Source organism: Entamoeba histolytica, genomic scaffold, assembly GCF_000208925.1.
Source record: "Entamoeba histolytica HM-1:IMSS scf_1104750518189 genomic scaffold, whole genome shotgun sequence".
In the NCBI taxonomy this organism is placed as follows: Eukaryota; Evosea; order Mastigamoebida; family Endamoebidae; genus Entamoeba; species Entamoeba histolytica.
In genome coordinates this window covers 1257-15032 of record NW_001915148.1, presented here as the reverse complement: position 1 = coordinate 15032, position 13776 = coordinate 1257, and the positions used below count along the sequence as shown (strand labels likewise).

At 23.2% G+C, this 13776-nt stretch overlaps 4 protein-coding genes across 4 annotated transcripts, besides 1 other annotated feature; 3 read left to right on the top strand and 1 right to left on the bottom strand.

Annotated features, from left to right (window-relative positions):
* Positions 1-407: 407 nt before the first annotated feature.
* EHI_123850 (surface antigen ariel1, putative) lies at positions 408-1268 on the top strand (the record flags this gene model as incomplete). Its single annotated transcript, XM_001914099.1, has 1 exon — positions 408-1268. The coding sequence occupies one exon, from the start codon at positions 408-410 to the stop codon at positions 1266-1268; it is 861 nt and encodes a 286-aa protein (XP_001914134.1).
* Positions 1269-1731: 463 nt separating this feature from the next.
* Positions 1732-2805, top strand: EHI_123840 (tyrosine kinase, putative; the record flags this gene model as incomplete). Its single annotated transcript, XM_001914098.1, has 1 exon — positions 1732-2805. The coding sequence occupies one exon, from the start codon at positions 1732-1734 to the stop codon at positions 2803-2805; it is 1074 nt and encodes a 357-aa protein (XP_001914133.1).
* Positions 2806-3460: 655 nt separating this feature from the next.
* Positions 3461-5353, bottom strand: EHI_123830 (DNA mismatch repair protein Msh2, putative; the record flags this gene model as incomplete). The annotated part of the gene is made up of 1 exon (XM_001914097.1): positions 3461-5353. One exon carries the CDS (start codon positions 5351-5353, stop codon positions 3461-3463), a length of 1893 nt encoding a protein of 630 aa, XP_001914132.1.
* Positions 5354-7085: 1732 nt separating this feature from the next.
* Positions 7086-11671: a repeat region.
* Positions 11672-12018: 347 nt separating this feature from the next.
* EHI_123820 (uncharacterized protein) lies at positions 12019-13521 on the top strand (the record flags this gene model as incomplete). The annotated part of the gene is made up of 1 exon (XM_642858.1): positions 12019-13521. The coding sequence occupies one exon, from the start codon at positions 12019-12021 to the stop codon at positions 13519-13521; it is 1503 nt and encodes a 500-aa protein (XP_647950.1).
* Between the last annotated feature and the right edge of the window lie 255 nt (positions 13522-13776).

The window sequence follows — 13776 nt, the reverse complement described above, 5'->3', positions numbered from 1 at the left end:
ATACGAAAATAATAGAAATAAGTTAATATTAGAATGAAATATGAATCGAATAAAATAAGAAAATAATATGAATAATGATGAATATATTCTTAAAATAATAATGATTTGAATTATGAATTGAAATTATTATTCATTTCATTCATTGTTGTTATTATTGTTTATGATTTATTTATTAAATTTAATGTTTATTTAATTTTGTTGAATAAATTATAAAAATGAAATGAATTTTAATTTAATATTTCATTTCATTCTATTTATCATTGAAGTTCAAAATACAATAATACAACAATATGATGAAATGAAGAATGAAATGATTGAGTCATTATGAAATAAAATAAAAATAAAAGAAAATAATAGAAAAAGAAGAGAGTATATTTAAAGAGAATAACTTAAATACATTTCATTCAATGCTTACATTTCTATTGATTATTGTAATTACAAGTGGAACAAAGAGTATTAACAATACAAAAGTAATACATACACAAATATATTCAAAACAACACAAAAGACTGTTTAATCTACATAATATACATTTAAAAGGTGAAACTGGTGTAGACGAGAAACTTACAACGGATAAAGGAGCAGAAGAACCAACATCAACACAATCAACAAAAGAAGCAGTACCTACAAGTGAACAGGCAGTACCAAAAGAAACACAAGAAACAAAAGGATCAGATGTTGATTCAACAACAGGAGAAAAACAACCAAAAGACATCACCACAGAAGAAACAACATCAGCAGAAACAACAAAACAACAAACAGAAAGCCAAAAGTCAAGCACACCAAAAGCACCACAATCAGAAAATTCAGACAAAACAAAACAACAACAAAAAGATCATAACCCATCATCACAAGGAGAAGAAAATAAAAAACAAAAAGACAAAAAACAATCAGAAACACAAACACCATCAACTCAAGGAGGAAATCAACAAAAAGAAAAGTCAGAAAAAACACAAGAAAATGGTGATAATAAAAATAATGAAATACCAAAAACACAAGATGATGCAAAAGACAAACAAGAAAAGAAAGATAATGATTCTCAACAAAAGAATAACAATAATCAACAAACAAACAACAACCCAGAAGATGAAAAAACTCATGAACCAAACAAAAATGAAAATAAAGAATCAGATACTAAACAATCAAACAACGATGAAAGTGAAACAGATAATAGCACAGATAATGACATAAATAATCAAAAGAGTATTGATGGTACATCATGTGTATTTGTTATTCTTTCTATTCTCATCACATTTTTATTAATTTAATTGAATGAATTTTGTTATTTCTAAATTTATTAACAATATTCATTATAAATACTACATCTTCATCTCATTAACACTTTTACTTTATTTCTATTATAACTAATTGTTATTAGTGTTAAATAATATTCATAATAATAACACATTGATAGGTCATCTCAAATTATTCATGATTTTCAATACAATCATTATATGTGATTAGTTTAAAATATAAAATAAAACACAAAAATAATTGAAAAAGAAATGAATAAAAGGATAAGAAAAAAAAACACCAATAATAAAGAGAATATACACTTCATTTCAAACCAAAACAATATTCAAAATAACACAATCAAATATCAATTTCATATCACTTGGAGATGGGATATTATCAAATAAGAAAGAAATTGAACTTCAAGAAGGAGAAGAAATTAAAGTGAATGAAGAAATACGAGAATTGATTTGTATTGGAAATTCAAAGAAAGAGAAGATGAAGATACAAATAAGTAGTAAAGAAGAAAATGAGAAATATTCAATTAGAATAAACCCAAATGTCATTACAATTGAAGGAGGATATGCATGTGAATTTGAATTATTCATTACAATCAAATGTACAACTAAAATCAAAGATAAAATAATGATAATTAGTAAAACACTTAATAAAGCACAAGAAGAAACAATCAAAAGTATTTCTATTGAAGGAGAAACAGAAATATCAACACGACTTGATCCTGATGAAATAAAAGAAGAAAAGAAAATAGGAGAAGGATCATTTGGAATTGTTTATGTTGGAGAATTTAGAGGAAATAAAGTAGCAATTAAGAAAATGAAACAAGTTGAAGAAAGTGAAGATAAAAAGAAAGAATTTGAGAAAGAAGTAGCAATGTTAGATAAATTTCGAGATGAATATATCATTCAATTTTATGGAGCAGTATTTATTCCTAATAAAATATGTATGGTAACAGAGTTTGCAAAATATGGATCAATACAAGATATAATGAATAAAAGAAACATCACAGAAATATCAAAGAAAATAAGAATCAAATTTATGATAGATGGAGCAAAAGGAATTTCATATCTTCATTCAAATGGAATATTACATCGAGATATTAAACCAGATAATTTTCTTGTTGTATCACTTGATGATAATATTGAAGTTAATTGTAAATTAACGGATTTTGGAAGTGCAAGAAATATTAATATGATGATGACAAATATGACATTCACAAAAGGAATAGGAACACCAAAATACATGGCACCTGAAGTATTAAATCATCAACATTACAAAATGCAATCAGATATATATTCATTTTCAATAACAATGTTACAAATCATCACATGGCAAGATCCATTTCCTAAATCAGAATTTAAATTTCCTTGGAAACTAGCAGAATTTATATCAACAGGTAATCGACCAGTCATAATACAAGAAGTAGAAGAAGATATTAAAGATGTTATTGAAAAGTCATGGCAACAAGAACCAAAAGAAAGAATAAGAATAGATGAAATTGTAAGAATAATAATAAAAGAAAATCATAATCAACTTAATGTTGTGCAACTTTAATTGTATTCAAAAACAATAAATATTAGAAGTGAATGAACAAAAGATTAGAACAAATAAAAGAAATAATAAAAAGATGAATATAATGATATTTATTCAAACATAAATGGAATGAATATCCTTATAATAAGGAAATAATCAATAAATAATGTTTTAGATTACAAATACTTTAATTATTGATTATCAATTTCAATGCACAACATTAAAATTAATAATAAATGTTCCAATGAAAGAATAAAAGATCAAAGTGTTTATCATCAATACAACTAACTCACAACCAAAACAATCGTTTGTATAAACAATGATGTTAAACACTCATTCTTTCAATACATATTCTAAGAATAACCAAAACTATTCAAATAGAAAAAGAAAATAAAAAAAAAGAATAATAAAAACAAGAAAGAAATATAACGAGATCATCAGAATAAATGAACAAAAACAAAGATTGAACTAACCAAAGAAGAAATAAGAAATGATAATGAACATAGATAAAGAAAATCGATGATATAACAATATGTAAATCAAATAAAAAGATAGAACAAATATACTATGGAAGCAACAAAGAAATACACACACACAAAAAAAGAAAAGATGTTGTAAAGAAATCAAAAAGAATATAATAAAACCAAAAAATAATACACTAAAGAAACAATAAATTTTATTTTAGTGAAATAAGTTCAAGTTGTTTTAAAAAAGGATTTGAAAGAAGGAGTTGATGATATTTATTTTGAAGAGAAATGAGTTGATCAGAAGGAGTAGATTTATAGTCATGAATAAACTGAGAAATAATTGACTTTCCATTAAGAATATCTTCAGAAGTAATTTGAGGAATTTCATCATCTAAAAGAGGGATTTTATTTGTGAATAATTCAATTTTCCTTTTAGAATCAGGTTGGTCTAAATCAAGTTCTTTTGCTTTTCTTTTTGCAGACTCAACAACTTCATGAGGAAAATCAGCCCATTCAGCAACATAAATTGCTAAACTTTGATCAGTACTTCCATTATTAATTTTATATTTTAATACAAGTTGTTTATCAATAATATCAGCTTCAACATGTTTATTTATAACACCAGTTACTCTTTTTTCTAATCCTGTAATTTCATGAAAATGAGTTGCAAAAACACAATAACATCCAATGTCAATAGCCAAATATTCTGAAATTGCCCAAGCAATTCCAAATCCATCATATGTTGATGTTCCTCTACCTAATTCATCTATTAAAACTAATGAATTTTTTGTTGATTTTTTAATAATTTCTGATGTATCTTTCATTTCTGACATAAATGTACTCATTCCTTCAACAATATTATCTCCTGCTCCTATTCTACACATTATTTTATCACAAATAGAAATATGTGCTTCTGAACATGGAATAAACATTCCAATTTGTGCCATAATAACACATAATCCAATCATTCTTAAATATGTTGATTTTCCTCCCATATTTGGTCCTGTAATAATTTGAAATCTTGTTTCTTTTCTATCAATATCAATATCATTTTCAATAAATGAATTAATACTATTATTCTCAATTAATGGATGTCTTGCTTTTATAATTTTAATTATTCCTTTTTCACTTTCATATATTGTTGGTTTACTATATCCTTGATTATTATCAATAGAAACAGTTGCAAACGATTGAATACAATCAATATATCCAATCATATTTTCTAATTCTTGAAACTTTTCTTTATATCCTTCTACTACTTTATTTATTTCTTCTATAAACTTTTTATTAATTTCTTCTTCTTTTAATTTAAGTTTATCTCTTTTAACATTAAGTGTTTGCATTTCTTTAAATGTAAATTTACATTCTCCTTTAAGTGTTTGAATAATAGTATATTTTTTATTCTTTTTAACTTCTTTTTCATTACTTTTAGATACTCTTAATATTAAATTATTGTTATGTTCAACAATTTTAATTTTATCTGTCTTAATATTAAGGTCATTTGCTGCTTGTTCTAAACACTTTTCAAAAAGTTCTTCTACTTTTTTATGACTTTCTCTTATTTTTTGAAGCCCTTCATCAAAATCTTCTCTTATTTTAAATACGTGATTTTGTGTCTCTTCAATATCAATAAGTGTTACTACCATTTCTTCAAATTTTTCCATTTCTTCAGTTATTTTTTCTAATGGTTCTATTATTTCTTTTTCTATACTTTTATTATTCATTTCTTTTAATTCTTCTTTAATATTTTTACTAATTCTTACTGCTTCATATAATTTAACAATACTTTCTAAATCACTTTTATTTATCCCTTTTATTAATTTCTCTAAGTCTGGTATTATTGCTAATTCTTCATTTTTGATTTTTAGTCGAATCCCTGAATTGTCATAAAACCCTTCGACTAATTCTAATCGTTTATTTATCTTGTCTTTGTCTATCAACGGTTGTTTAATCCATTCTTTTATCATCTTTTCTCCTATCTTTGTATGTGTTCTATTTAAATGTTTAAATAATGTCATTTCTTTTTTATCTCCAAATAAATGAAGTCCTTCAATAGCATCTTCTTCGATTATCATTGCATTGTCCGTTGTAACTTCCTCCATTCTTTATTTTTTCTTTTCTTTTTCTTTTTTTGTTTTAGGTTTTTTTTCATTGTAAAATTTATCTCAAATTTTATTGATTTGTTGCTGACTATGTTTTTGTTTGTTGTAAAGAAAAGAAAATCATATTCAACAAAACTAAAGAAATGGAGAGTCAACGAACAAAAAGTAAAACAAAAGAACAGAAGAAAGACAATACACCAAAGAAGGAGATGAATAAAAAGTAGAAAAGGAAGAATAATAAATAATAAAAAGAAAGGAAAGAAAAGCACAGTAAAGATAAGAAATAAAATAATAAAAGAAAAAGAAATAACGTGTTACATAAAAAGTTGATAGAAAATAAGAATAGAAGTAATTGAAAGTATAACAACAATGAAGAATAAAACATAAAATAAAAAATAACAAATAAATAACAAATAACAAATATATTTAAAGAATAAAAGAAATACTAATTAATATAACGATGAAATGATGAAACAATAAATAATTTGATATGTTTTATAAATGTTATTTAACGAATTAAGCAATAAAATGAAGAGTTAATAAACAAAAACACTTAATTATTTATAGAAGTAGTAAAAACACTTCCAAACATTCAACAAACAATTGATGATACTACTAATCATATTAATAATAAATATGAATTAGTAAAAAGAAAGAGAAATACATGAAGATGCAAATTAGAATGGAGAATGAATAAAAGGAAGAAATGATGATATAAGAAGAAGAAAATTAATGAAAGAAAAATCAAGAAAGAAACACAGAGAAATACTACAAAATGAAATGAAGAAAAGCATAAAAGAATAAACATTAATTAAAATAGGGAAAGAAGTAAAGATTTAAGTTAATTGAAATGAGGAAATGATATAGAAAAATAAATAATAAGAAAAGCAGAAGAACGAAAGAGAAATATAAAAGAATCTAATGAGAAGAAATGAAGAAATGAGATAAATACAATGAGAAGAAGAAAAAAAAAAGAAGAAGAAAGGAGAAATAGAAAACCCCCAACACTGGAAATGAAAGAGATAAAGATGAATAGAACTACAATATAAAAGGAATTAAATAAAGAATAAAGAACATATAATAATTATTATTGAAGATGAAGAAGGAAATAAATTTGGAGGATATGTTAATTCTAAAATTGATAAAGTTGATGAATGGATATATGATTCAAAATCATTTGTATTTTCATTAGATTCAAATGGAAGAATTGAAGGAATGATGAAATTTGATATTAAACAACAACAATATTCATTTTATTTATATAATCAATCAGATGTTTATTTGTTTTCATTTGGATTAAGTGATATTGTTGTTGGTAAAGAAAGTGATAAAACAAAATCATGGTGTAATCCATCTTCATTTGATTATAAAGGAATATCAAATGCACTTTGTGGAAAATATCGTTTCACACCAAAACGAATCATAGTAATTGAAATGAAATGATTCAATCTGGAATTAATTGAAAATGAAATAAAAAAGAATAAAAACAAATCAATGAAGAATATGAACATTTTGTTCATCTGACAATGAATGAAATGGTGAAATAAAAATGGATATAATTCAATGATGATTTATTTTATTTCATTTGAAATATTCACACCCAATGATGGTGTTTTTAATAAATAATAAAAGAAATAAGAATAAAAGAGAAATAAGATAAAATGAATAAACAATTTATTTGTATTATTTCATTGAATTAATTCATTATGAATCAAATGAATAAGATAATAGAAATTAATAGATATATCCATTATTGGATTTTATGATTATTGTGAAGTGTTTATTTCAGTTTCTTCATTATGCTCTATTGGTGTAATAGAGTTCATTTCTAACATGCTCGCATTAGATTATTCTTCTTCTAATGTGCTGTCAGAATTGAATGTATAAAACATTAAGTCTTTCATATTTTTTATAATAATTGTTCGTAGGATTTTGGAAAAGTCTAATTGTAATTTCAGTGATTGTAATCTTCTTACTGATTCTTTGTGTATTAATCAATTTATTGATAATATTACAGGTATTATTTCTAAATATATTATTTCTCTATTGTTTCTTAATTTCTCTTGTAATTCTTTGTATTTATTTATTTTATGAATATAATTTAATTCTAAATTATTATCTTGACATATAACAACATCTATAATATATCATTTTCTTTCATATTTTGATAATATATATCTGGTCTTCTATCATTGAAATGAATTGTCACTAACAAATAAATCTTTATTGTAAGCTATGACTATTTCATCATTATTAATACATTTAGGAGGATTATTAAAATCAATAACATCAAATTCATTAAAATGTGTAATTAATATCTGTTTATATATTTGTTTACAAACATAATCATGTTTTAATATTTGATTCTTTTTCATTACATCCTAACAAGATATGACTAATAGATGCAATTGTGTTAGGACAATGTTTACAATATTTTAAATCATCATTTTGAGTATTTTTGATTTAATATTTCCTGTCATACTTACTCCTTCTTGCATCTTTATTATTTGGAGGAATGCATTTCTTTTTATATTTAATGACCTCCATGTGGTTACTGTTAATTTCTTATCATTGAAAGTGCCATTTGTACATCTTATATATTCACCATATTTCTTTCCATTCACTTAATTATCATTTAATTCATTATTTACCCATTCAAACACTTTCTTTACATTGTGTTTTCTTTCATTTAATTCTATTATATTCATTAATTCGTTAAAATTAATCTTCTTACCAAATGCTTTCTTCATTCTTTTAATTATTCCATTTGGATTTTCTTTTATTGCATCTATCATTTCTCCTATTCCTGTGTTTGATTTCCACTTATATTTTAAATATATTCTTAATAATTCTTTACCACATTCATCTCTTGCTGACATTAATCCTAATCCCATTTCATTTATTTTAACATATAATCTACTTTTTGGGATATTTCTACTATATAATTGGAGTTGTATTAATGAATTTCTTATTTGTTTATCTATCTTCTCCAACTCTTCTAGTTTCCATGGGACAATACAAAATCCATATCTTAATTTGGAGATTATATCACTATTAATCTTTCTTATTGTATTGAGGCTGCTGTACTTCATAGTATTTAATGATGATAAAATAGAAGATATATCATTTAATATTCTTGTACAATATTTGTTGATGTTTACTTTATCTCCTATTTCAATACCAAGGTATTTATAAGGATTATCATTAGTTACTCTTGGTAATTCAGCTAATTCACCATTTATTTGACTATTAATATTATTCATTATCAAACTCTTTTCTACATTAATTTTTAATCATATTGCATTAAATATTTCTTTAGTTAATTTGTGGGCTTTTTCCATTTCATCGAGGCTATTATTCATTATCTTTAAATCGTCCATATACAATATGTGATTTAACTGGATTTGTTTTTCTTCTCCATTCATTTTAATATTTAATTTGCTTATTTGTTTATCTAGTTGTTTAGATAATATATCAATAGATAATACAAATAAAAGTGGAGATAGGCTGTCACCTTGTATTATTCCTCTTTCTACATTAACTATACCCACTCTTTCTTGATTGTAATACAAATTAAGACATGTATTATTTAATATATACAATATACTATTAATTACTACTAGTGGGATATTAAAATAAATTAAGCATTGTTTAATCCATTGATGATTAATACTATCATATGCTTTGGAGACGTCATAATATGTTTCTACCCACTTCCATTTAGTCTTTAATAATAATTGAATGATTATAGTGTTATATAATAATCATTCTTTTGATGCATATGTATATTTTTACATCCAATTTGATTTAATGATAATTGTTTTTCAATTTGATTTAACATCAATTGATTTTCTATTTTCATCTTTAATAATGATGGATATACTTTTAACAGACAATTTAAACAAGTTATTTGTCTGTAATTCTGTGGGTCTAATTTATCTCCTTTCTTATATATTAATATTGTTCTTCCTTGAATAAAGTGAGAGGTATTTCATTAGGATTGTTTAACCATTCATTAAATAATTTTAATAAATATTTCATTGGTTGTTCTAAATATTTAATCCAAAATCCTTGTATTTTATCAACTCCCGGTGCATTCCAGTTTGCAACGAATTTAATAGCACAAACTAGTTCATTGGGAGTGATTATTGATATTCTATTATTAATTCTATTTTCATTTAATATTTCATATAAATTAATATTCAGGAAATCTATATTAGTATTAGTTTCATAGATTCATTTCCAGAAATTAATAGTGGAGATATTATCTGGATATTCATCTTCTTTAGATTTATTTAGATATTTCCTTTTTCAATATTTCATCATTTTATAATTCCATCTTATTCTTTTCAAATTATTCTTTCTTGCTTCTATTTCTATTCTTTTCATCTTTCGGAGGTATTTATAATAGTTTATTTGTTTATTTGTTTTTATTTTAATATGATATATATCATATTTCTTAATATGTAATATTCTTTTTAATTTCATATATTGTTTATTATTAAGTAAATCTCTTATTCTACATATTTTTGATTGTAATATCCTTTCTATACTTTTCTTTCCACTTCTTTCTTGTTCATTTTTATTAATAATATTAATAGTGGAAGCTACAGATTTAATATAATGATAATAATCATCTAATGTATTGATTATTATTTCATTTTTATTAATAATATTAATTATTTGATGTATTTTCTTCTTATTGTAATAATAGTTAATAAATTGTACATCTTCTTGTTCTTTCATTTCTTCTTCTTTAAATATTTTCATTATATCCTCTTCTTCTATTTCTTCTTTATTGTTCATTTTGGTTATTATTTCTTTTAATTCATTATCTTTCCATTGATGTTTTATTATTTCTTCCTCCATTATTCTATTTATTTCTCTTTTATTTTCATTCTTTATTTTAAATGTCTTCTTTATTATTTCTTTATATTCATTAATATCATTTACTTTAATTTCAAATTCTTGTATTAATCTTTCTATTATTTCTTCTTTTAATTGACATCTTAATTTTCTTTCAAATAATTTCAAAGCAAAACATTTATAAAGTGTTAAATTTTCTTCTTCTCTATCTGTTTGCTTCCCCCGTTTTTTTGATTGTCTAATTCAAATGTGGTGTTCCTCTTATGCTGAATATCCATTTCTTCAATTGATTTCTGCGTTAACTTTCTTTTTTGGAAGATCATCTTCACTTGATGATATTTCATCAGCTACTACCACATTAGGGGAGAGGTCATTCACAATCTGTGTTTCAGATGAGTCTGTTATATTGTAATTTATCTCTTCTTTCTTCTTTTCTTCTTGTGTATTTTCATTTTGTAATTTAGATAATTTATCTTTCATGAATAATAATTGTTGTGTTAAATTATTTACTTCAGACCTTTTCCTTTCAGATTCAGCATTGAATTTGAATATTTTTATCACACTCGTGGTTTTTTGTTTATCTCATTCTCATGCTTCTTCTTTAATGCCATAATATCCTTAGTTAGTTTTTTTATGGTTTGGTCTTTTATTTGTATTTCCTTTTTCATTTCTTCTTTCTCTTTCATATCCTCCTCCACTTTCTTTTCTATTTCTTCTACTCTTTTTATTAAATTCTTTGTTTTCTTCCTTTTCTACCAGTCTCTTCTTTTTCTTTTTATTAAACTCTTTATCATCGTCTTCTTCACTTTCAATACTCATTAAATAGTTATTGTATATTCTATTGTCTTTAATCTCAATTGGGTTGTACTGATTATTGTCTTCTTCAATCATCATACTAATAGTTTCTTCTTCTATTCTGATTGTTTTTTCTCGTGCAAGAAAAATACCATCTCCTCTATATTGTTGATGATGTATATGCTTTAATCTTGGTATTTTTAATTTCTTCTACTTCTTGTGGTGTAAGTATTTTAATTTCTTCTTCAATGAGTCTTTTCCAATATTCTTGGTTTTGTATTTCAATCATTTCTTTTCTTTATTTTCTGTTTTGTTTCTTATTTTGATATTGTATATATCTTCTTTGTGTGTTATTATGGTATTTGTTTCTATCATGATAGTATTGTTTATTTCTATTGAAATTTTTATTAAAGTGTTTATGACGATGATTATGAATGAAGTGATGAGTGAAATAATTTGTATCATCTATATTGTGATATTTATGGTAATAATTATTATTGTAATGGTTAGTGTGATTATTCATGTATCTCTGTCAATACAGATAATACCTATTTTCACTCATTCTTCTATCATTTATATTTCTTGGTTGATGTGAATTTCTTCTTCTTTGGTTATTTGTTTTTCTATATTTTTTGTGGTGTCTTCTGTAATGCATCTTTTTTGTCTTTTTCTAAAATTGAAGTGATAGAAATAAAGAAAGATAGAAATAAATACATTACATTCATTGATTTATTCATTTCTTTATTATTCATATTATCAATTTATTAATATATTTATTAATTGAATATTTATCATTTGTAATATTTCATTTCTATGATATTTTATTTATTCATATTCATCAAATAAATAATAAATAATAATTTATTGAAATAGAAATTATTTGTTATTAATAATTTATATTAAAAGAATAAAAAGAAAAAATGAATGACGGTTATCTTAAAAATAAATTAAGTTCAAACTAAAAATAAAAGAAGAACTAATAAATAATAAAATAATAAGAAAGAATGCAATTAGGATATAATGAAATAATGATTGTCTCGAAGTATTTTGAAGATATTAATGATTTTATTAATTTAGAAATTGGAATTAAAAGATTTAGAGGAAATATGGAACGATTTCATTTTAATCCAATTCCATTGAATGAATATTCAAGAAAATTATTTCCTAATATTGAAACATTTCATATTTATAATGGATATGATAAAATATTTGAAGATGGAAAAATATTTAAATACGTAATATGGTATGATGTGAGTTATTCAAGATATTTAGAAGAGAAAAAAGAAAAGAATGAATATAAAAATATCGAATATACAATATATGATAGAGAAGAATATGGAAATACAATACCAATAGAAGTTAATTCACTTGGAATTAATTGTTTTTATAGATGTAATGATATTCAATCAATTAATATACCAACAAGTGTAAGTAAAATAGGAAATGAATGTTTTTATCAATGTACATCATTAACAAGTATTAATATACCAACAAGTATCAGTGAAATAGGAGATAAATGTTTTTGTGGATGTTATTCATTAAGAACAATTGATATACCAATAAGTATAAGTAAAATAGGATATTGTTGTTTTTCTGGATGTTCATCATTACAAACAATTAATATACCAACAAATGTTAGTAAAATAGAGTATTGGTGTTTTAAATATTGTACATCATTAAAATCAATCAATATACCAACAAGTATAAGTGAAATAGGAAATGGATGTTTTGAAGAATGTTCATCATTAACATCAATTAATATAGAAGATGTGAAATATATAAGTGAAGAAAGAATATTTATGAATGAGCCAGTGTTAATTAGTATTGAAATACCAAAGAATTTAAAAATGATAAATGGAAAGCATATTGAAAAGAAAGATATTAATGAATTTATTATTCCATCATCAATCACTGAAATAGGAGATTATTGTTTTAAAGAATGTTTATCATTAAAATCAATTGATATACCAATAAGTATAAGCAAAATAGGATATTGGTGTTTTTGTGAATGTTCATCACTAACATCAATTAATATACCAACAAATGTTAGTAAAATAGGAGATTATTGTTTTTATGGATGTTATTCATTAAGAACAATTGATATACCAACAAATGTTAGTAAAATAGGATATTGTTGTTTTTCTAGATGTTCATCATTAAAATCAATTGATATACCAACAAGTGTAACTGAAATAGGATATTGGTGTTTTTGTGAATGTTCATCATTAAGAACAATTAATATACCAACAAGTGTCAGTGAAATAGGAAATTATTGTTTTTATGGATGTTCATCACTAACATCAATTAATATACCAACAAATGTTAGTAAAATAGGAGGTGGATGTTTTTATAAATGTACATCATTAATATCAATTAATATACCATCATCAATTACATCATTTAGAAATGGATGTTTTTATGGATGTGGATGTGAAGAAGAATTAAAGAAGAATAAATCAATACCAGAATATTGCTTTGAAGAATATTTTTATGAAGAAATAAGATAATTGAATTGTTAAAGAATAAAAACAAATTTCATTTTATAATTTAAATGATAATAAATACATCATAAACAAATTAAATGATAATAAAATAAAGAATGAAATATCAAATGAATGAAATATAATAAAATCATTCATCATCTATTTAATTATTATTATCTTATGTTTATTCATTTTTAATTTATTTCATATTATTTATTTGTTTCAATATGTTGAATTGATATTTCATCTCTTATTAAATGATATTTCATTCTTTATATT